The sequence below is a fragment of the Aulonocara sp. 'chitande type north' Nkhata Bay genome, linkage group LG6 (assembly GCF_057382095.1).
Source record: "Aulonocara sp. 'chitande type north' Nkhata Bay isolate Kocher_YH1m ecotype deep benthic linkage group LG6, A_spYH_male_GT1.1, whole genome shotgun sequence".
Lineage (NCBI taxonomy): Eukaryota > Metazoa > Chordata > Actinopteri > Cichliformes > Cichlidae > Aulonocara > Aulonocara sp. 'chitande type north' Nkhata Bay.
This window is the reverse complement of record NC_141349.1, coordinates 3,877,647-3,901,239: the sequence shown is the minus strand read 5'-3', so window position 1 is coordinate 3,901,239 and position 23,593 is coordinate 3,877,647. Positions and strand designations below refer to the sequence as shown.

At 40.6% G+C, this 23,593-nt stretch overlaps 1 protein-coding gene across 2 annotated transcripts; it reads right to left on the bottom strand.

The window, feature by feature from the left end:
• Positions 1-95: 95 nt before the first annotated feature.
• Positions 96-22,674, bottom strand: npepps (aminopeptidase puromycin sensitive). 2 transcript variants are annotated; one of them, XM_086294632.1, is made up of 23 exons: positions 22,291-22,674; positions 20,521-20,605; positions 20,256-20,333; positions 19,971-20,092; positions 18,483-18,590; positions 17,267-17,467; positions 16,943-17,039; positions 16,826-16,859; positions 16,092-16,206; positions 14,001-14,165; positions 12,167-12,271; positions 12,020-12,080; positions 11,825-11,934; positions 11,563-11,626; positions 11,094-11,230; positions 9,763-9,897; positions 7,353-7,572; positions 6,801-6,943; positions 5,148-5,204; positions 4,889-4,996; positions 4,250-4,405; positions 3,947-3,994; positions 96-3,097 (listed from the first exon to the last, which is right to left on the bottom strand). In XM_086294632.1, the coding sequence occupies exons 1-23, from the start codon at positions 22,411-22,413 to the stop codon at positions 2,951-2,953; spliced, it is 2,619 nt and encodes an 872-aa protein (XP_086150758.1). In that variant the 5' UTR covers positions 22,414-22,674; the 3' UTR covers positions 96-2,950. The 2 variants fall into 2 exon arrangements, with proteins under 2 accessions (XP_086150758.1, XP_086150757.1); XM_086294631.1 differs by having other exon boundaries at positions 11,094-11,233; positions 22,291-22,673.
• Positions 22,675-23,593: the final 919 nt, after the last annotated feature.

Here is a 23,593-nt window from a genome sequence, read left to right as displayed (position 1 = left end):
CCGTTTCCACACATGGATTTAGTCCTAGACAGCGAACCTTTTTTTTCTCTTTAAACTGGGACTCAGCTGAATGACAAACAGATAATGAGGCCAGATTAAATTACTCATTTTTATTTCAGGTAGTGCTTTAGGTCACTTTAAGGCCATACATATGCAATATATTCTTTTTCCTTAAACATATTAAACACATAGGGTGTATTTCTTTTATGCTATATGGGATAATGACCCACAGCCATAAGTATGGAAAACAGAGAGTATAGAAATTTAAGAAACTGAAAAAAACTGAAAGAATAAATTTGCAAATAAAAAGGCTGGTACAGTGGTGCAGTAATCAGCACCAGCGGTTAAATATCTGTCAGCCCTGCGATGCAGTTGCAGCTTGTCTGGGGTGTACCCTGCCTTTCACCCTATGACTAGGTAAGTGGAAGACACTTAAAATGCTTTGCACTGAGACTCAGTAGGTCTGGTGCTTTTGAATAGTGTACAACCTTTCAACCTTGATGCCAAGGGGCTTAAAATATGCAGACAATATTAATATAGTTTAAAATGCCATAAAAATGTAGAACAGCTATGTATAGGCTCTACTCTGCTAGTCTCTATCCCATATTGCTCTACCTCTGTATCTCGCGGCTTTGCCATCATACGTCCTTTTGTCATTTAGGTTTCTAGTGCCTGGATGATAACCAAGCTCTGCTGATGAATGATGAATGTTACTACAATAAGCTTCCCAGAAAGCCTTTTTTTGTAAAAGCCCCTGAACATTGTCCTTAATGGACAGACACCAGTTACTTTAATAAACTGTTCAACTACAATCAGAGTAATTTAAACATCTGCATGTTCAGAGAACACAGGTATTTTTTACTAAAAACCAAAATGTGATTTTAACTTTCTATCAGAATTAACCTTTAATAAATCTAGTTTCAGGGAGTTAAGCAGTTGGTGTGCATTCGTTGTCTGGTTGTAATTTGCTTCTAAGAAACAAGCTTACTCGTAAGTTGAAAAGTATCTGTTCAAACCACCGGCTTCAGATTTTGCAGATCTATTGCTGAGCACCTGAGTAAAATTTGGAAAGCAATTCTCATATTTCAGCTTGAGTTACCAGTGAACTGACAGCTCCCTGGATCATCCAAAGCTGGACATGTTTCATTTTTGTATATATGTTTTCTCTTTAATTTCCTGTGACAAATGACTTCAGCGACACATGTTTGAGTTGTGCTCAAGAAAGATGCTCAGCCACATTGTGAGCAGGCACACACATTCAGGCAGTCCCCTTTTTAAACGGCCCCCTTTTCAAAAAAGGAAATTAATTATTCAGTGCGTTTGATTTGATACAATACTATAAATTCAAACTAGGAAAGAAAAGAAAAAACTGGCTAGGGTTAACAGGAACAGGAGCTGCACGAGCTAAAAATGATATTCTTACGTACACTCACCCCCTCACTCATAAAACTCAACATGTACTGATTTCACATCATTAGTTTTTATAATCCTTTTCCACTTTAATGAACACCAACTGTATTTTTTTAACAAAAACCCCAAAACAAAACAAAAAAACCCCAAAAAACAACAAATGTTCCAAGGGAGGGGGCGGGGTCTCGACAACAGGTTAGACGACTCGTTGGTATGTTTCCAAAAAAACACATCAAATTGTAAATTCTATAATAGATATACTCGTTCAACAAGTCTGTGTAATCTGTCACATTAGATCCATTTGATGTTTATGAGGAAGTCCCCTATGATCACCGCTTCAGTGCTGAATATTTACTGCAAAACCGGTCGACCGGTTTAAGGCTTCCGAGGTCGACGGCAGGGTCAACGTCGATGTGTCGTGCCCGCAAAAGTCAGAACTGGGTCTCGCTGGATTCTCAACCCTATGGAGAGGCGTTTCAGGATTTTACTTCAGAAAGAAAAGGCCCCGGTAAGTAGTGTTGTGATCTTTTTCTTTCCTTGTCCTCACATAACAGGATTATCGCAACATTTAAATATATAACTGCATCGCTTTTATAAAAACACGCCTGGACCGTCATTTCATTGTGGGAGAAGGATAAAGAATCTGGATGATTTTAACTACACAACCTCTGCTCAACACAAACAAGCTTGAGGTTTGTTTGTTTTTTCTTCCTGGGGGGAGTGGAAACAGGTATCCATGAACCTTTCCATTTAATTCTTTGCTAGGAATACTGGCAACAAAAACAAAACAACTTAAAAATAAAATAATGCTTGCATTATACAATTTATAATGTAGTACCATGCTAGCGTTGCTCACCTCGTCCTAACCATTTATTAGCAATGTAGAATCAGTGCTGTTGGAAACTACAACACACACTATGGTTATTAACCCCATTCTGCCCAGGTTGTTTTTTTTAGTTTACCCAATCACAGCGCCCAAAAGTGAAGGAAGACCAGGAGGAACGTGTGAGAGAAACAAGGATGTGGGAAAGTATCACAGCAAGGAGGACTAAGTGGTATAATTAAAGCAGCAAATGCAGGGAGGAAAAAGAAGAAAAAACAAACCTCAGACACTTCATGCATTCAGAATGGCCGACAGCAGGAAAGAGGAGGACAGGGTTCACAGTTTTCTCAGCTACGAGCCAAAGTGGATAAAGGGGTGTTTACGGGCTGGTCATGTGACCGTTAGCAGGGTTGGCGATCATTTCGAGGGTCGAGGTGCTTGCGAGACTTAAAACTTGCGTGCTGACTAACAGATGGGTCATCTGCTGATGGGCAGAATGGGGATAAAACTACATTCCTGGTCTGTCTAAACAGAATTTTGCTTGTTAACGTAAAAAGAGTCTGTGTTTCCAACACACTGTTCAATTCTTGGCTTTGTCTTCTTGTTTCTTGCAGTTTCTTTAGAGAAATGAAGCCTGCTGCAAAGTACCCTCTGGTCTCCCGCTCTGGTCTGTAGTTGGGGGTGGGGGTAGGGAGTGGGGGCGACAGGGTTGGTAGTTCAGACAGGGGGTGCTTTGCGCTGGAGTAGATACTGGTGGATGTCTTCTGCGTCACGCTTAAGCCAGGCGGCATTGAGGAGGATGTTCTCACAGCACTGCTGCACGGTACGCTCGGCCGCTGGCGCCGGGTGACTCTCAAAGAAACTCTGCAGGGACAGAAAGGAAGGAAACCCTTAAACCCCCTGTTGCATCATATCAGTAACAATAACACCACATCAGATTAATAAACTGAATTTACAATCACACTGCAGAATCTAGATAATAAAGCAGAACCTCCTACAAAGAATAACATTGTATATAAAGTGGAGTTTCGATTTCTTCATGAACCACTTTTACAACCTCCTTTTGGAATTCTATCTGCATTTCTCTCATGTGCCAACATTTTCCATAAGACTTCCAGTTTCCTCATTTAGAAATCTGGACTGGGAAAATGCTTGTGTATTCGTAGCAGTAGGGTTTAAGTTGCTCAGGGCAAACAGGCAGAGACAAGCAGGCAACGAGTAAAGTAGCAGCTGGCAGAGTGAAGTGGGCGTGCATCGATTTCAACTACAATTCCACTTAGAGCAAATAAGCAACTAATAAGCAACTACCAAAGACACCAAAGGATGCTTTGTTTGTTAAAGTTAGATGGAAATATGATGGGGTGGGAAATATCACATGGAGTAACCCACACTGTTTTCTCAAAATCTGAATTTTTGCCTGATACTCAGAGCCACAGACCCTGACTTCAGGACAGGAATTTAATATTTTAATCACCTATCAGCCTTTTTGGGTCAAAGTCTAACCTAAAACGCTGGATTGGTCATCAGCGGCAAGGATCCAATCATCCATCCTGTTGGGTTTTTTTCTCTTTGTTTATTTCACCACACAGTAGAAGTACAGCTAAAACACTTTGAGTAGAAAAGCAATGCACAAGAACCATTCCCTGTACCATTCATTTCCTAACTTGGAAAATTAATATAATTTAATTAAATCCCACAAGAGGGAGCGCTCACCTTGACTTCCACAGCCATTTTATCAATAGCAAATCCATCAACTGTGAGCTGCAAAGACACACGAATAAGACAAACGTGAGCAGACTACAAACAAATAAAACGGATGTCATTTTTAATTTTGTTGTACCTGTGACAATGACAATAAAGACATTTTGATTCTGATTCAAATATTTGTAGCCTGACCGAACACAAACTCCAAGTTATGAAATAAAACATAAAAGCATAGACACGCGTGTGTGTGTATTTTACAGTGAAATAACCAGAAAACCTCAGGAAACTGTAAACCTCAGGCCCTTTCTCTACCTTGATAAGCCTTGATATGAGAAATCCTCCCTGGTAGCGGTTATAAAGTTCCTCCCAGTTATCCTTGACAAACTTCCAGGCAGCTTTCCGTCCTTGTTTACTGCTTCCTGCCACTCCCCCGATTACTGAAACCGTGTCCTGGGGACGAACGTCTTCCTGTTGGGACGGGAACATGCAGAGAGAACTAAATTAGCTGCTGTGGTATTTGACAGAAGCCATGTTGGCCTCCATCACACTGCAGCTGGAGAATCATCTGACTTTTCCACAACTCCTTTAAAGCTGTAACAAGAAAGCACAACATCCAATTTTATCGGTCCACCGTCAGTTTTCATGTAAAGCAGCTTTAACTGTAACGTCCTTTAGTTTTGAGCTGACAGTAACTTCAGCACTGACAGGGACTTAAAGCCAAATGCAACACTTTTCTAAAGCCAATACTCCAAATTTTACTCACTCTAATCTATAAGTTGAGTCACACTAAAAACACGACTCAGGGTTACATACGAAAAAGCTTGCAGAATAAAAACACCCCTGGGTCTTTTTATTTGACCATGATTGCAAGTAAACGCCATTCCTTTCTTTTCCTGTATCCTGAGAAATAAAACTACGCTTGAGAGCCGGCAATTAAACGGTCTTATGTACCGAGAGGGCAAAGTTGAGCACTTTCTGGATGAGATCAGGGGCAGAGATGGCTCCGAGAACTCGCTCGATTCGATTCTTCTCCTCTTGCATGTCTGCTTGCTTGTGGAGCTGAGGGAGTAGTGACAAAGACACAATGTGACCGTGAGTACCCAACTACAGTCACTCAGATCCAACTCCTTTGGAATTATTGGTGCTAAATGACACAGAGTACGTCACTCAAAGCTTCACAGTGTAAGATGGAGACATGATGTAGTTTTACCTTCAGCATCGTGTCCAGTGTAGCACTATCTCCATGCTTCAATACTGTTAGATACACCTGTGGGCAAAAAGATGCTTCGACATTATCCTTTAATAACGTTTAACTGAATTACACTGTAGTATGGTGATGCTGCTATACTGTATTTTGTTGGGCCTTCAAGGTTTTTTCCCATCGGCATGTATCTTCTAATCACTTTCAATCAAATGAAAGCTTCTGATCCCGTCTGAGATAAGCACCTACAATCTTACCCCTTATAAAGTGACGTTTTTACCAAAGATCAGGTGACCTAAGGTCATGTGACCAGCACTTTATTGAAATTCTACCCAAATCTTCACAATCAAACCTCGCCAGTGACAGTGGCGTCGTCTTGGAGGTCAAACATACCGTTTTCCTCTCCTTACAGAACACACCTCCTGTACTGTAAGATGCTTTATATGTACAGTGCATGCTCACGACAAACAGCGTTTTTTTAAAATACCGTTGGCTCTGTATGATGTCACAGAGAATAGACGTTGCTAATAAAAGGTCATCATGAGCACTGTGGACTAAAATTAAGACTGCTCGTTTCATGCTGACATGCTGGGGAGTGCACTATAAAACCAGATTAAAGCCAGTTGTCTGTGTGAGGAGAGCGGCTCTGTTTTTACCTGGTTAAATCCTCATGGTAACTTATGCTGAACATGTAACCTTGTTAGGAGCAAGTTATGTTCAGAGTTTCAGTTCAAAGTTGGCTGGAAGAGCCCAGTTTCACTAATTCTTTGATTTACAGCATGTTTCAAGTACATTTATTTTATTGGTTGACAGTTTTCTCTGTGTATGTTCTGCTATAATGCCTAATGTGTAAGAGACAGCAGCAGATTAACATAAAGTATAAAAACATGTGTTTCAAAAATGTAATATATGCATGTTTAAGTAGCATATAGCTTCTCTGCTGGGGGATACCTTTTATTTGCCCAAGTTGTTAAGCCATACCAAGCTAAAGAGATTTCCAGAGTTACAGACTTTAAAATAACAAAAGCCCCTTTTAATACGAGGCGCAGAGAGCCTGAATTATGAAGCTCTTCTTAACAGCTTGTTGATAACCATCATCTCCAAATGGGTTTTAGGTTTTGTCGAGCTCACTCGCTCAAAGACAGCGCATCTGTGTTGAGTTTCCTTCATAATATAGAGCTCTGAGGGGCCGCACCAACGCTCAGTATGAGATAAATAAGGCTCAAAGTTGAACTGTCATATAGTTATTCTAGTAGAGTCAGCATAATATGGAGTTAGATATAAGCACAACATATGAACTACAAAAACACAGGAAGGCTCATTTATAGATAGATTTGGGGTTTTTCACTAGTTCTTGCCACAGTCAGTGTGCAAATGACTGACTGGAACTGCCAACTACTACAGACTTACATAGTGTGTGTCCGCAGGCTATTTCACTGAGTAAACAAGCCTAACATACTAAAAAAGAAAAAATAATGGTGGAAGAAGATCTTCAGCTCAAGCAAGACCCGACTGCAGCCTCATGTCCACATTTTAAAATCGGAACTTTTTTGTTTTATTAATCTGATTTATTTTTTAGCAAATTGAAGCAAAACATACTGATCAGTGTGAATACCATCTGACACTGTTCGTTGCCAAAGTGCCTGCACAAGCTCAGCTTACCGGACTTCTCAGGTCCGCAGGTAAAACCTGCTTGCCATCCACGTGATCCTTGAATCTCCGCCGGGCCTCTTCCAGTGTGGGTTTGTGTCCTGCCTTACCCAGTTTCCCCAGAACCAGGCTTCTCAACAGAGCATCCAGGTGACCTGTAGCACACAAAAATAGCCCTTAGGTTACTCCATTACTCATGGACAGAGCTTTTTCACACTAATTTCAGTCAGTCATCTTATCCGACCTGTCTCCAAAGCAGAAACAGTGGAAACAAACAGTTCCGAGTTATATATGGTTCAGTTCAAGTAACCGAAAAGCTCATCTGATAACAGGGTAGCTTCTCTCATGGCCTAAAAAAAAGAAAAGCTTTTTTTTCTACTGCTGTTTTGTACCAAAACGTTTTCAAGTTTGAAAATAAAGGTCAAATATTTTACTTTCCTACTCTCTACATTCCTCCTGCACAAGACTACTCTCAATTTTAATATTAATAACAAGAAAGGAATGGAGCGGCTCTAAGGAAGATGTGAACACCTTGAATGCAATCTCTCTACAACGCCTTCTCACCTTCCCCCGGTTTACTGTCCCAGCCGAGCTTGAGGCCAATGGGAGTAAAGAGGTCCCGGATGAACTCCTGGATTTCCTCGTGGAAGTCGGTGTGGGACAGCAGAGAAGACAACACTCCCAGGTTGCAGCTCAGGTCACTCCACACTGTGTAGTTGGGCTCATTGACAAAGGCTTCCATCAGCTTCAGCACCTCCACTGTGCTGATCATCCCTGCACGAGACTGAGGCCACAAATCAATTAGAAACGAAAACATCCCGGCAGGATGAAAGCCTTGTGCTTCATGGTGGATGTTATAGTTTTTCAAGGTGAAAGGTTTCTGTACGAAAATTAACTTTATAATCACATTTGAAGTCTCAAACTGCAGGTGCAAAGGAAAAGCTGTGCAACAATGGTACTAACACTAACAATAAAGCATTTCATAGAAAACGAAGAATGGATTTTTTTCTAAGAAACGTGGATCCATTTCCTGAACTGCCTCAGGGTCAGAAGAAATGCTTTTCCAGTAAAGTGGCTGTGTGTGGCATGTTTGAGCTCAGGGTTAGAATATGTTTCCAAAAAGAGAAGAGATATGAACAAACGAGCACTTTTTGTCACCATACGGCCATCACGTCCACATGAGCTTGTTTTTAACGTGCAAAACAATAAGTTTTAGTTTAATGAAGACGCACAAAACCTGTTGAGTTGTTCGCTTTCAAAGCAGAACAACTGAACAGATTTATGATTAGCCGCCGTTTGATCTTGTGAACATTACTCCTATCACACAGTGTCAACATCTAATTTGCCTGCAATAAAGTTCAGGAAAATTCCAATCCTTTGATAAAGCTGCAGATTGTGTAGGAGTAAAGAAGGAAGCATAAAGGTCTGATATGAATCCAAAACCACTTTGTGTTGAGCCAGTGGGAAGGAAGCAGAGGACGAATGAAGAGTTTGCCAGTGCGTTTAACTTGTTACAACAAAACCAAGTCAGCTTGGAATCAAATCACATAAAATGTGATAGCTGGGAGTTAAAGTGGGCCAGAAGAATCTGGAACCAGGTTCCAGCACCTTCAGTAATGACTATTTAGATCTCATAGCCAGATTAATGTATATTACTATCAAAGAGTTCATTTTGCAGCCTGGTGTTGCTCCCAGTAACAACATGGTGATACTGGCTCAGTAATAGGAAAGTAATGACATCCCAAGGCCAGCTTATAGCTTCAACACATCTCTGTGAGCTGATCCATCTAAAAAGCACTTTTCGTGAGCACAAACAGAATAATATCTTAGATAGCAGGTCATTTCATTTTGCTCAACAAATACCAAACAGACAATGTTTCTATGCAAGTTGCCAAAAAAGGAATCTGCTAGCTAAATGTATAGCTGCTGGATTTCCCAAAGAGATAAAAATGGTAACGTGGGACTCAGAGGTGGAGAAAGATGTTTAAAAACCAGGAGGCTGTAATGTTATTCAAAGTAAGGACTGCTCGGGAAGTGACGATCTGTCGACCTTTGTGCATTTTGCAGTTTTTAAACATGCGGTGCTGCTCAAGTTACACTTTTGTCAAATGTCTCGCAAACAAATTCAAGTTTAATTATGTTATTCAAAGGTTGTAGGAAATACTGTACTAGGCACTAGGTTTAGTGCAACATAAACTGATTAGTTTCCAGTAATGTGGTGAAATTTACAGTAATGCAACACATTAGCTCAGTATTCATTTAAATCCAGGGTCAGAGATATTTATATTTATCTTCAAGGTGATGATACCGAGAGTCAATCACAAATTTACTTTTTACCAGCTTTAGTGTCTAGAAGCTCAACATGAGGGCCATGTAGCTCTGGAAAAATCTGCTTCTGTCACTGACCTCTAAAAACATTGTGTTCAGAAGTGTTCACAATAATTAAGAGAAAGATACATCATAAGCCATTCACAATTTTAAATTAAATATCGATGGAGGCATACAGAGACATGCTGCTAATAGAAGTTGACAGTGTTACAAAACCGGTCATTAGAAAACACTTTTGTCTCTTTCTAGCTGAAAACTGTTGAGCTTGATTAAAGACACAATAAATGCGCCGCTTTAAAAAAGAGACACAAAGCAGAAAAAACGAGCTTCATTAGCTAGATCTGCTCATTATTCCCAATTAGTCAGGTCCACTCTTTGATTATAATTTCAGATCGTGTAATACATAAATCTACCAATAAGAAACAGTTGTACTTGTTTGACTATCTGTTTTTTTCCACGTTCATGTCCCACATTTTCTCTTCACTCTTCCTGCTCCCTTGTACTGTAAATCAGGTGGCTGTTTACTCTGGAAGGGAGTGGATTTCCTTTCTACATTCACAAGCAGCCAATTACATTCTGCTGTGAACAAAATGAAGGAAATACTATTCTTTAATTGTTTTGTTTCCCAGCTGTGTGTGTGGCTTACAAGGGAGAAGAGGTCATTCTGCAGTCCCAGTCGGTCCACAGGCTGCAGGCTGAGGTCTCTGATGCCTGGGAGCAAACTCTCCAGCATGGACGAGCTGTACTGGATGCGATAGAAGCCCACAGTGCCGGGGTTGATCTGGAAAACAGCAGAAAGACAAGTCTGAGTCAGACTGTGGGAAATTTGGGCTCTTAACATTTTTACCCTTTACACTGAGTGCTGAGCCTTACACACTATCAGAATAACACACTATCAAGAGAATAATCAACAATAAGCTTGCTGTGATGAGTGAATTATTTCTTAGGTGAATAAAAATGAGACAATAGTGAACAGCAGGCCTCCAATCACCATTCTCCACTACTGACTCTAAACTGCACTGGATACCTATAGTCAGATCTAGCAGTAATGGGATTTCAACATATTGTTTGCATCAGCTGTGAAGCACTGACCCATTTAAAAGCATTTACCATGCTTACTTCCTGAGGAACTGTTAATTTGCAAGTCACATTTATAAGCAGCTGAACAAGTCCATCGTTGTCCTTGCCAATTTACACCGTGGTCATTATTTTAATGACCACACAAAAGAATAAATATAGCTGCTTAACCTGTTCCTTTGAGAGTGAACTGGGTTATTTGACTCTGTGATGCTTACAGCTCGTCCTTCCAGCTGACAATAAGGAGCTCAGTCTGTTAACTTTATTTCAACTTTAAAAGTTACTTTTAATGAAAAGACGACAGACTGACGCATCTTCTCTCATTAATTCTTAAACTCAGTCTGCAGCTGTTGCAAGGGTCGAAATGACACAATCGAGCAATTTACAAACAACGCAAATGACATCTTCACTCAGGTCTTACTACGCATATCTTGGAATGCACTCTGGCCTACAGGAAAATTAATACTACTGCTTCAGATATCTTTATATATGTATACAGAAGGTTATGTAAAGATAAAATATTAGACTTTTAGATGGGCCATTAGTACAACAACCCCAGAGTATATCATAGAATTTGTCATTAAAATGCTTAAAATGATACCAACACCACAAAACTTAAATTACCAAAGAAATCTAGCAGACTGTGTCAGGATCCATGTGCTAGCCAAAGTAGCCACACCCCTATTTTGAAGCGTTATTGAAGCTAAAATGCAGGGTAACCCCTGTACACTTGTCATGAAGACTGAAACCGGCAGAGGTCCAATCTGATTTTTTGCACATGGCTGTAAACATGTATCATCTGCTGCAAAATCTGGGGTTGTAACTTTTTGGCTGAAGTATTTTACCGTTTTGGTGGTGGCATCATTTTCAGTGCAGGATATTATTGCTTAGGGACCTCACCTTGATCCACTGGTCTGGGCCAACACTATTCAGAGTGATGGTGGTCTCCTGTCTGTCCAGCAGAACCTTGAGCTTGGTGCATTTGGGGTCCTCACTGGTACAAATACTAATGGGGACCATCCAGCTGGGGCAGTTTTCTTCTGTTCAGCAGACAAATGATGGAGCCACCACAGGAGGATTAGATTCAAAGTGTTTTTCTTTTTTTAGCTCATTAAAAAGCAACCTTAGGTCTACATTTAGCTAGCTAGCTACTTTCAGCTGTTCCCTTGTTACAAGGGATTCCCACAACAGGCAGCTACACATTTTCTTATTCAGCACATTTTTGAGCCAGATACACTTCCTGACACAACCCTGAAGGGGTTGGAATTGAACCAGTGACCTTACGCTTGCTAACCGAATCTGTTAACCACTGCATCTAATGGATTTGGTAAATCCACATTTTTTGGACATGTCCGTGACAAACACTCACCATTATGTGGTCCACTGGCACAGAACTTCTTCTGCGATATCTTGAGGACGCAGTCATCACCTTGCTAAAAATAATATCATGAATATCACAGTCAAGGCACGCATGAATGTCACAGCAGAAAAGAACCAAACGCTCAACTAGAAAACTGTAGGTGTAGAATGAATGTGTTCATGTCACTGTGTTGGTTTAGGCCAGTTTCAAAATCAACTTCAACAAATATAAGTGCATGACCTGAGTCAAACAATCAGATTAGACAGCTCACCTGTTCCTGGTCGACGGCTATTATGGGGAAGCCCATTTGCTTGGTCCATGAGCCCATCACTGCAGCAATGGGTTTCCCACTGGCCTGTTCCAAACAGTCCCATAGGTCCTCTGTGGGAGACAGGAAGAAGTCAAAAGAGTGACTCCACACAACAACTTGACGTAAAGGGGAAGTATTTCCTGCATGTGCGCTCACCTGTTGATGCATTTTTATGTTGGAACTTCAAAAGATAGGCGTTCATTCCTTTCCTAAAGTCCTTCAACGAAAGAGAAAGACAAGTACATTCATAAATATTAAACATCAGACTGGAAACGACGACAGATACCACATCAGACAACAAACCTCATCTCCGATGTAGTTGTGCAACATGCGAATCACAGATGCTCCTTTGCTGTAGGAGATGGCATCAAAGATTTCATCGACCTCTGATGGATGGCCCACATTCACCTTGAGAGCAAAACACAAAACCATAAGTGGGTGTTACAAAGCTGACAGAAGGCCATACACAGCAACACACACAGACCTTAATACATCTAATTTTATCTGTCCTTCAACACACTCAGTAATTAAGAAAACAGGGCTCTAGAGTGCGACCAATATGGTCGCAAATGAGACCAAATTTTTCAGTGGTGCGACTAAAAAAAAAAAGTTGGTTGCACCTGTGCGACCAACTGTTCAGGTAGCAAAAAAAAAAAAATCTGCAACCTTCCCTGTGGTCAACAACAGACACACATTTTGCCCCTATCGTGGACTAAACCAATCAGAGATAGTAAGGGGCGGGACCGCTCTGATTGGCCGTGGTCCAGTTGAAAGTGCAGGTGGAAGTGGGAGGTGAGTAGCTTGAATAAAGCGATATCGATTCATTAAATCCTGAATCGACTTTTAAATAACTGTGTTTTGCCAGAAACGCCAGATTCTCAGATTAAAGCTCACAAAACCATTTCAACAACCAAACAGCAGATGAGAGCAGGTACACGGACTCCACACAAAGACGTAAACACAGACCGACGCATCAGAATCAGCTTTGTCTTTCTCGGCTTTCTCACCCGACGGCCCGCAGACGGACACGCTGTCGGAGCTCAGCGATTCTGATGCGTCCGGTCCGCGCTGTGATTACGTCTTCTTGCGCTGATTCTGAGCTGCAGGTTTTGTCTCTCCAACCAAAATTCACCGAGCCAGCAGCAAAAGAAGCAGCAAACTGCGCTTCACATTTGATCAATGTCGTCATGAATTTTGCTTCCACGACTATTAAAATCACATCCATGCACAGCTAGCTCGCTTTCTCTCTCTCTGTAGTTCAAGAACAGTTTCCGTCTCCAATCTCTGTTTTCTGTATTATTCATTGGCTTATTACCCACCAGTCTACCGCTGTTCACAGCGCTGTGGCTGCTGTCTTTTTCTTTTTTCACTTAAATGACCTCGGACAAGAAAGCCTATTTTTTCTGTTATTCAATACTGAATTTAAACTTTATATGCAGAACATTGTAGAATGTTTTTAAGGTTATCTGCTATAAAAAGCCAGACCAGGAAAATCTCCTTCATGTTTTTCTGTGTTTTATTCTCAGTTACTTTCACACAAAGGCCTCTGCTGTGATGTTCACAATTCTGATGAAGTCAGTGCTGGTAAATGATCAGAATTATAATATTTCTGACTGTCTGAGGCCAAGTTGAATCGAATCGGGACTTTAAAAACCAGAATCGAATGGATTATAGAAATCAGTGATGATACGCAGCCCTAGTGAGCAGCCTAGGCACCACAGACGTGGATGTAGCTGTAATAGGAAAAGAACTATTGCTCACTTTTCTGTTAAGGCCTGATCCTTCTGAAATTCATAGCCAGTGCTCTGACACGGTGGCATCAATCTTTGAATGCTGAAAAAGCACAGTGTATCCAGAAAAACACATTATATTATATCAATTATTATAAAATTTGTGTGCGCCTAACTTTTGTGCCGGTACGCCTAACTTCTTAAAGTTAGGCGTACCGGTACGCCCATGGCAAAAAGTTCGTCTAGAGCCCTGGAAAAGATTATGTGAGTTGTGAATGTGAAATCCAGATGTTAAGGTGGGCTTACACCCTAGCGATATGGTATCAATAAAATCACTTTTTTCCTCCAAAGAGACAAAAAGTTTTTTTAAGTGACTCCCTGCATACATCTTGGATTTCAAAGCTCACCTCTATGGGATGGCTGCTGTCCAGCGCGTCCAGATCCAGAGCGCGGGTGTAGTCGGCCGAGACAAACTGAGTCCAGATGTCATATTCTGGGAAGCAGTGGTCCACACACAGATACTCAATCCAGGATGCAAACCCCTCATTGAGCCACAGATGGGTCCACCATTCCTGCACACAAACACAGACAGGCACTAAGACGAGACCGTCCTCCAAGTCCTTCAAAACTAACGGAGCACAACCAAACAAATTACAGTCGTTCCTGAAGCACGACGAGTTTCCCAAAGGTAAAAAAGGAAACATTTACTCGTTTGTTTCCCATTATGGACAAAGTTCCTTCACATCGTTGCAACTCTAGTTAAAAACGATCATCTTCAAACTGCACCCCAAAGCTACATTACCTACATTAAAGGCTAACATACGTTTGGATATCTATCAATTTATCCACCAATCATAGGAAATTCCTTCGTTAGAGCAGGTAAAAATGAAGATAACCACAACCTGTAACAAGAAGAGCTCAAGCAGGGTAGTACGTAGCTCAATAAAAGAAGCAGACCAAATTACTAGACTGTGGACTACTTCAAGCCAGAAAAGCCAATGCACTATGTTGGAGTATGGATGCACCTTCCATGGGACTCTGAAAGAAGGAAATTCCAGATTCTCCAGGCTTGGAAAGAGTAAGGCTACGTTCACACTGCAGGTCTTGATGCTCAATTCAGATTTTTTGATCAAATCCGATTTTTTTGTCTGCTTGTTCACGCTACAAATAAAATGTGACAGCAAACGCGCTCTAGTGTGAACGCTCAAAGCGGCCGCATGCGCAAAAGAAGACGTCACACACAACGCGCTCTGTTTAGACCCAGAGCAACAGTATTGTTTGACTGATGGCCTTAATATAAAGAGACTTCGGACTTCATGTTTCCCAATTTTGCTTTAAGTTATTTTGTTATTTACATAATAATGTAAATAACCTAATAATGATCCTTATTACTGTTTTAGAGGAGCGCTGCTTCAAAGGATAGCTGCAGATTTCTGTCAGAATCTGCAGATTATACAGTACAAAGAAAATGTTCACGTTTCTCCAACGTTGTCTTCCCAACAGTTTCACTGACATCTACACTGGATGGCCAGGAAGCGTTCACCATGTCTTCTCTGGAGCTGATAATTAGCGTCTGTCTTGTGTCAGTGACGTAAAAGATTTAATGCGACCTGACCGTTCACACAGCAGTCACTTTCTAAAACATAGGATATGTATTGGATTCAGCACCACATACGGAAGTGACCCAGATCGGATTTGAAAATATCGGATTTGTGCCGTTCACACTGTCACACCAAGATCGGATAGATGGGTCGCATAGGGTCAGAAAAATCGGATTTGATGCGCTTTCGTCTTCAGTGTGAACGTAGCCTAATATACACTGCCAAGGGCAAACAACGGGACTTTCTGAATATCTGGAAGCCATAGATGAACATACGGACTGGAGGCGGAGGTTATTCATGAAAAAAGGGGGAATCCTGTCCCTATTACTTGCAAGATTTTTTTGTATCATTGTGACAGCTATGTTCATTAAATATCTGCTTTCTGTTGTATAAAAGAAAATTACAATAAAGATATGAGAAAAATAAATGATAATATTATATAATGGTGTAAAAATGACTTAATGTATTATAAACACATTACATATACAGATATTTTAAGTCATATGCATATCTATTTATACAGTATGCATAAAGAGCATGACAAAAAAATAAGTCAGGCACTACTTTTTCTAATATCTTGAGATACAAATCAAATACTTGATATGAGTTTCACATTCTTATGGAGAGTGCAGCGTCGAGACATTTTCTTAATGCCGTGAATTGAAGGACTGTGTAACCAAACACCTGAGGACAGTTTAGAGATTAAGACCAAATAAATAAGATTGACTGATTTCTCCAGAGATTTACATTTTGTCTTCTTCAACTTAGTTTATAAAATATCGTCCAGTTCGTGTTTTTGTTTTGTTATTACTACATTTGTTACGCTTTTAACAGGAATACATAATTTTCTGTTCTGCGTGTGTGTAACTGGTGTCAGTTTATAGCTTTTTTTTTTACCATGGTGACCAAATTTCCAAACCACTGGTGGGCAAGTTCATGTCCAACCACCAGTGCCACCCACTGCCTGGAGGATGAGCAGGAGTTCTTCGGGTCAATGAGCAATGCCGTCTCCCTGAAAACAGCAGAAACTCGAGGTTAATACAAAGACGGCTGAAGGTCGACGATTCGTCTGCAACCTTTGCCCTCGCTCATCTGTCTACAGTCCCATCGCCTTCTGTGCAGTTTATCAAGGCACTTCAATCTATTTGAGGATGCTAGATGAATGCGGCTCTGTGCAAATCAGATAGCAGCTGAATACCTAACAGGTGGTGGCACATTCAGCTAAGCACAAAGCAATTAAAAAGCCATTAGGGCCGTCATCCATAAAGAAAAATGAGTCTAACAACTGTTAAAGCCTGATTACACTCATGTTTAATCACATAGTTTATAAATGTCAGAGCAGGCTGCAAACCACAATTTCATAGACTTCACAGAAACATTTTCAAAGTGCTTGTTTATTCTAATTAACAGCCCAAGACCCAAAGACATTACATTTACAATGACAGAAAACAGAGAGATGGAAAATCTCCCATCTGAGCCACAGCCTCTAGAAATTATATCCTGGGTGGAAACAGACTTTATCTGCTTGTAGTTATGCTATTATTACATGCCTATTCATTATAAATACTATGGACACACTCACTCTGAATTTAGCCAAGTTAAAATATCTTATTGTGTTTTGTAAAGCTTACCTGTAGGTAACAAGGCCCCAGTTCTCCATGGCACCTGAATGGGAGGAAGAAGAAAGTGTTTCAGTTCGACTTTAACCATTTCCAAACTTCCACATGTAAGAACCTAGAGCTACTCACCAGCAGCGAAATCAGCAATAGCTATGAGATCAATTTTAGGCAGCGGATAAGGAACGCTGAAGTAGTCATTGTAGAAAGGTAAGGTCTTAGTTGCAACCTGCAATAAAAAGATGAAAGAAAATAAAAAGGAAAAGCACTTGTGTTTGATTCTGTGTCAGTAACCATCCAGCAGATCCACGTCATATAAACGCTGGTTAATTTGTCTGTTTTCTCATTCTGCTTACGGACAAACTTTTTACTTCAAGGTAAAGAAATTATGCAGTGAATAAAGCGACAGGTTGGGTTCAGCTCTGTAAATGTGGTATGTTTCAACAACAGCCTTACCTCCAGGGCAAATTTCCCTTGTTCAGCCTTTCCAACCGGTGTATAGACGCGTACCATTACACCATCTGATGACTGGCTTTCCACATAGTCATATTCACCAATGACAAAAGCTACAAGGTATGTGGACATGATGGGCGTGGTGGCAAACTTGACTTCGACAAGGTTTTCATCATCTGGGTGTGGCTTTCGATCAATGACATTCTGGAGAGAAGATCGATGCAAAATTAAAAAACTAAATATTCTCAGAAGTGAATATGGCTGAAGTGTGTACTGAAAATGACTCCGTTTAACCAGCTGATTGACAAAATATAGAAGCAACAAGTAACTGACTGTATAAATCAAAACCCTTTGGTTTATCCCAAAAGTAACCCTAACACTCTACAAAAAGGGTTATTCTAATCTGTTCTATTCTGCTCTATTGCCAAGTTCACAAATAAACGATCGTCTTAAATAAATACTGAGTAGGACACATTTTGAAAGAGTTGACAGCGACTGCAGAAATAACATTGTTCTCACAACTTTAGAGGTCAAAGCAGAAAATAAACTGCAGCAGGCATGTAACAAAAAAAAGGTCCCGAGATGGAGTAGCCTATGTCTGTGCGCAGTTCATAATTGCATGACAGTTTTAGTCTTTCAATTAATACCATTATCCGGGGTCCTATGATTACAGTTGTCTTTCTTTTTCTTTCCATTTATTTACAACTATTTTTTATCCTTTCTACTAAAAGAAGCCATAAAAATGTCATTATTAAAGAAAGAGTGCATTAATGTCATTCGTATTAAATTGTCAGAAAGAGCCAAATTTAACTTCACGGTCACTGCCCAGATGGACCGCGTCAGCCTGGAGGGGCGCTGCGTTTGAAATAATCAGAGCCAGATGATGCTGTCTGATTCATTTAGGCTGTAAAGTCGATCAGTTAAAATAGCAGAAAACAGTATACAAAATAAACACATGATACTTACTAAAATTTCCTTATAGTGACAAAACTGTATGTATACAGTAGTTAGACTTCACACAGAGCTGTTCATATTTAGCCAGAGGAAGAGTACACAGTGACTGTCTGCCCTCTGTTATGTAAGCTACACAGAAAAAAGAGAGGGAAAAGAAAGGAGGGAAAACACAGACATGCATAAAGGAACCCTGGCAGCAGAGAGTGACTTGGTCACTGTGGGGTCGTCACTTCCTCGGAGGGAGGAGTGGACATATGACACGTACCATATTTGACAAGGCTACTCGGTCCTTGGGAACTATCAAAGTGATGTCAAAGGTGGCTTTGATAGCTGGCTCATCCCAACAGGGGAAAGCTCTGCGAGCATCCGTGGCCTGGAGAAACAGGGGTGTGAGGGGCAGAGGGGAAAAGGACAGATTGTGAGACGAGGTGTTGGGTCCAGACGAGGCCAGGCTGTGTTTACCTTCAGATCACACACAGCCTCTCATATTCCACCTTCTGGTCTTTTTGTGTGACACCAGCTGCAACAGACTTCACTTCACTTAATGTTTACATTAAGTTTACCAGTAACTGTCACAAATAGAAACTTGAACCAACATACATAATTATCTATACACGCCTTCATTTTTGCAGAGTGACAGTCCTACACTTATTTTTAGCAGGAAACAATTCAACTGAACATTTTTGGCGTGGTCATGTAACCTGTTTCCTGATGTACAGAAACATACCTATGGCATATGCTTCTTTTAGATAAATGACAGTTCTATGTTTCCCAAACCAACAAGCTTGGCCAGTTGGAGTGACTGACGTAAGTATACAAGCATGGATGCATTTGAGCGAGTGTGGTCGAACTTCGCTCTCAAGCTCAACTTTCACTGCTCCCTTTTTGTGAACAGCTGACTGGAGTCATCATTTTAATCACAAATGAGACCCTGGCCTTTACTTAAGCTATCCCATCTTCTTAAAGCATATCGTATACACTATAAGTATTTCTTTGAAAATAAATCCAAACAGAAGCAAGATAGGTACGCTGAATAATAGGAAATTAGATCTGCATAGATTTTTTTGCACTTGTTTCACTTCAGCCGAGTGTGAAAATTTTCACTTTTTCTTTCTCTTTAATTGTGAGTGTAGCTCCTCACGAACTCACATGCAGAGGAACAGGTGAGAGTTATGTGAAGTGAAGAAAATAGAGTTGATGACAACTTGTTAAGTTACTGTAAGTGGTGCAAGAACTGCTTCCTGAAAAACCCAACATGAGAACAAGGAAAAGCACACTTGAGTGAGCTTTTCGATAGTTGTCTCACTCGATCAGTGACTGTGTTTAGCAGAAATTATCACAACAAATACAGAAAAACTTGGCACGCACAAAATACTTTGAGTGTATAGGACATTTTTACAGCATTTACTTTGAGGTGAAAAAGAAACAATCTGCCAAAATGCATCCGTATAAAGAAAGATCCTCTTTATCCTCAAGCTGCACCCGCTGCAGAAGAAAAGCCTGCATGTAAATTACAGCCTGATTTCCTGCACAGTGGGTTCTGATAAAGGTGTCCTGGTCAGTGTCTATGCTTAATTGGCCAACTTCTGACAAGCAAAACTAGAGCGTATCAAATAGAACAAACTGTGAGAGACCACTCTGAATAGCAAAAACAGCCACATGACTTGCATGCCTCTGTTTTGCAACACAGGCAACTAAAGTGTTAAGCAATACACACAACTTCAAGTATTTTTCATTGAGGCCACTCACTCACCTCAAACTGTGTGACAGCAGCATAGCGAATCTCTCCAGTAGGAGATGTATATTTACTTCGATAGAATCCTTTCATTTTGTCGTTCAGCTCCCCGACAAAGTCGATCTTCAATGTGCCGAAGCCTGGGGTGACGTGCACAGAGAGAGACACACTGTTTGTACAGCCATCACCACAGGGGAGGTGAATAATAACAGTAATGATCATCTGCATGATCGTCCTTGTTGTTCTTAACAGTCATACAGACGGTTGCTTCAGAAGCAGGGACAGCCAACAGTCTCTTCTTACCTTTCTGTAGAGCACTAGGGAATGAAAGGGTGACTTTCTCATCCTCATTTTGGTAGTTAAATCCCGTCGCATTAATTTCTAAAAGGGACAAATTTTAAAAAGAAGATCAGAACATGTTGAGAACTCACGCTGTTGGCTTTGGGGAATGATGCTATTAAGAATTTTCAATCCTGAAATCAAATAAGATGGCTAGAAGTGACAATGCTATTCACAACAATGCCATTTATAAAAGCAAAAACAAGGTTTCCCTGAGTCTGACCCCCACCTTCTCCTCCCTGTGGTACAAAGGAAGCTGTGATGATGTCGATGTCAGCACAGTTCATCACAATCTGATTTGTAGCTTGTGTAACCTGTAAATATTGACATAAAACACGTCAACTTAGACTCTTTGCTGTGCCTTAATTTCTACATTTTCAGTAAATCACAGCAGCTGCATCCAAGTATCAGGAAGAGTTCAAGTTTAATTTTGGAACTACATCAATGGACCAAACCGTACCAGTGATTGTGAATTCAAATTGAACCTGTTTAGATTGCAAACACAGCAAATCTAATGTACAGATAAAAAATACAGCGTTGAAGGGAAACAATAGTTAGTGAAGGGAAATGAAAACAAAAACACAACTAGGGGACTCTGAGTTGTGTGCAAAAAGCAGACGTTAATCCCCAACATAGAGGGAAAACCACAAACATTCACAGTTTGTGGCAATGTTATTGAAGATACATGGAAGCTGAGAGTATACAGTACTTGTGTACAAGTTTGTTTGTCTACCAAATCTGAACTGGTCATTTTACCAATTAAAAAAAAGCAAACTCTTTAAAGGCATTTGGAGTCTAATTTTAATGGGCAAACCATGTCACAGTTAATCAGTTTGCATAAAAACCCAAGTTGTCCAGGATTCTTCATGGAAAAAACTGTACCTGTGCTTCGCTTTTGCAACAACACCTTATAGAATTTGCGCACAATTAATGGTTGGCTATTACGTCATGTAAACATTTGTTGTGTTGTTTTTCCAGGTTCCCTTTTGTACCAAAGGTTTGCCAGTGTCTTGTTAATCTTTTTAACAGATGACTCTTCCTGACAATGAAGCACTTTACACTACCATTAGTGGTGTAAGCATATCATAAAGCATATAAGGTTAATCTTGGAAATGGTGCATGTTTAGACAGCGTCTGTGATCTGACTTGATTGCTGTGAAAATGTGCGTTAAGTAACTGTTTACAACCAGGCGCAGGTGTTAGCACACTCAACCAACAGGAGTCTGGACAATGGGACCATTTATACACAAGTTAAACAAACAGAGTCGCTTTTTCCGTCCTACATAGTATCCAGTCTACAAAGTACAGCCATTTTATCGATAGATACAAGTGAGCACAAGATACAGTAGCAAACGTACCGAAAGGACTTTTAAAACGTTGTCATTTTACTGTCCTCACGGTTTGTGTTAATGTACAACTTCACCTAGTTCAACCGTATTAGTGGGACTGGGGTGGGAGGGGGCTACACGATGTTGCCATGATTTAGCAAACACTAGTGAGTATTGGCTGGGTGCTAGATAGCGCTCTACCAAATTCGCGAATCGCCAATTATTAAGTATCATCTTCAAAAGCAATGGGATGTTACTACGAGAGGTTACCGTCGCTGGTATTCACCAAGCTCCTCAACTTAGCGCACTGCCTGCCACTGGCAGATGGCTAACAGGTAGCTAGGCTAACATGAGAGTGCAACTCTGCGGCACGGGACTGTTGTGCTAGCTAGTCCGGATCAGCTTACTGTTAGTCACAGAAACATAACGTGGTTGTTTCTTTTTCATCCACTGGTTTAATTCGGCCAAATTGAGCTCGTCAGAACATTTAACACGTTGCAGCTTACATTAGCTAACGCGTGCAATAATGACAGCTAGTGGGCTAGTGGCTAACAATTTGTCGTAATTAGCTAGCAACTGGTAACGTTAGCTGGTCAGATTACATAACGAGATCCCCGCCATGCACAGATAAATCCATTTGTGTATCTACGGGGGTGTCGTGGTCAACATACCTCCACCAAAGCCTCCAGCTTGCCTTCAAACGTGAAGTCGATCAGGTCAGGCTTCAAAGACAAACCATAGTTGACGGGGTAAACGTCAGTAGGTAACCGTACGAAGGGCCTCCTTTCGGGCATGGTTCCTATATTTTGGTTGCTTGAGCTCACGAAGACGGTGCTGTGTGTAATGCTGGCTATCGCTCTGAGTTTTATTAACACGGATCTGGCTACAACGAGCCTCGACAGTGAGGATTGGCAGCAAGTAGTGACTCTGGGCGAATGACAACGGAATCGTGCGGCCCAGAAGCAACAACATCAATTGAAACCCTCCCAGCACTGCCAGCTACGGATCTCTCCTCTCACAGCCCAAACAACTCCACTAACCCTGCGTCGACCTACAGACATGCGACGTCATCACGTTCCAACGTACTCACTGAGCGTGTGTGTGTGTGGTCACGCACAAACTGTACATACACGCGACAGTAATATTATCAAAAACCTTTGACAGAAAGATTTTTATACAGTTTCATGCTTTTTGTGTGTTTTCTGTTTCAGTATATTAATTTAAATCCCTTTCCCCCCAGCGAAATAATGAACAAACTGAAATTTGTTACACATGTTTGTTGTTGATATTGATATTTTGTTGTTGTACAATCTGGGACGTACCAATCAGATCTCAGCACATGGCTAGGATCCTTAAATGGACATCGAAGATTAGAACAACTTTTAAACAGGGGGTCTGTAGGTGATCAGCATGTAATCAAAAAGTCTGACTTGTGGCCATTTGTTTAAACTATCAGTACTGTCATTACACTGTTGACTTTCTTGATACTTAAGGGATTCCTTATCAAGTAACAGCGTTAGAAAGATATGATTTATAGCAGAAATATGAACTCTGTGTTCTGTATGTCAGAATTACATGTGCACTAACATGTGACAAAGGTTCTTAATTAACAAACATGAACAAAGGTGCATGTCAAGTTTGAAGTCTCCTTCAATTGTCATTTTTCTGTGGAAACACAACTTTACTCTCTCAAATGTTGCCTTGATACGTTGTTCTCTTGTCAGTGTCATTTTACACAGCTGTCAGCTGTGAAATCCCTAACAAGCTGGCCACTATATGGATATTATTACAAAGTTTCATTTTTTATTTTCAAGAAATACTTGTTTCAATGTATCTGGCTATACTTGAAACATTAAAAACCAAATAACCACTGCAGTGAGGCCATTTACCCAACTCTTTATAAATGCTTATAAGTCAGAAATTAAGAAAAGTGTAATCTCACAAATATACAAGAATCTTCATGATATCAGCAAT

Excerpts from the sequence above, each read along its gene's own strand:
- npepps (XM_086294631.1), bottom strand. The coding sequence starts at position 22,413 with ATGCCCGAAAGGAGGCCCTTCGTACGGTTACCTACTGACGTTTACCCC. Across the intron at positions 14,166-16,091 it reads TTGGAAATTTGGTCACCATG|GAATGGTGGACCCATCTGTG; the intron begins GTAAAAAAAAAA and ends GTTTGTGTGCAG. Across the intron at positions 3,995-4,249 it reads TCATATCAAGGCTTATCAAG|CTCACAGTTGATGGATTTGC; the intron begins GTAGAGAAAGGG and ends GTGTCTTTGCAG.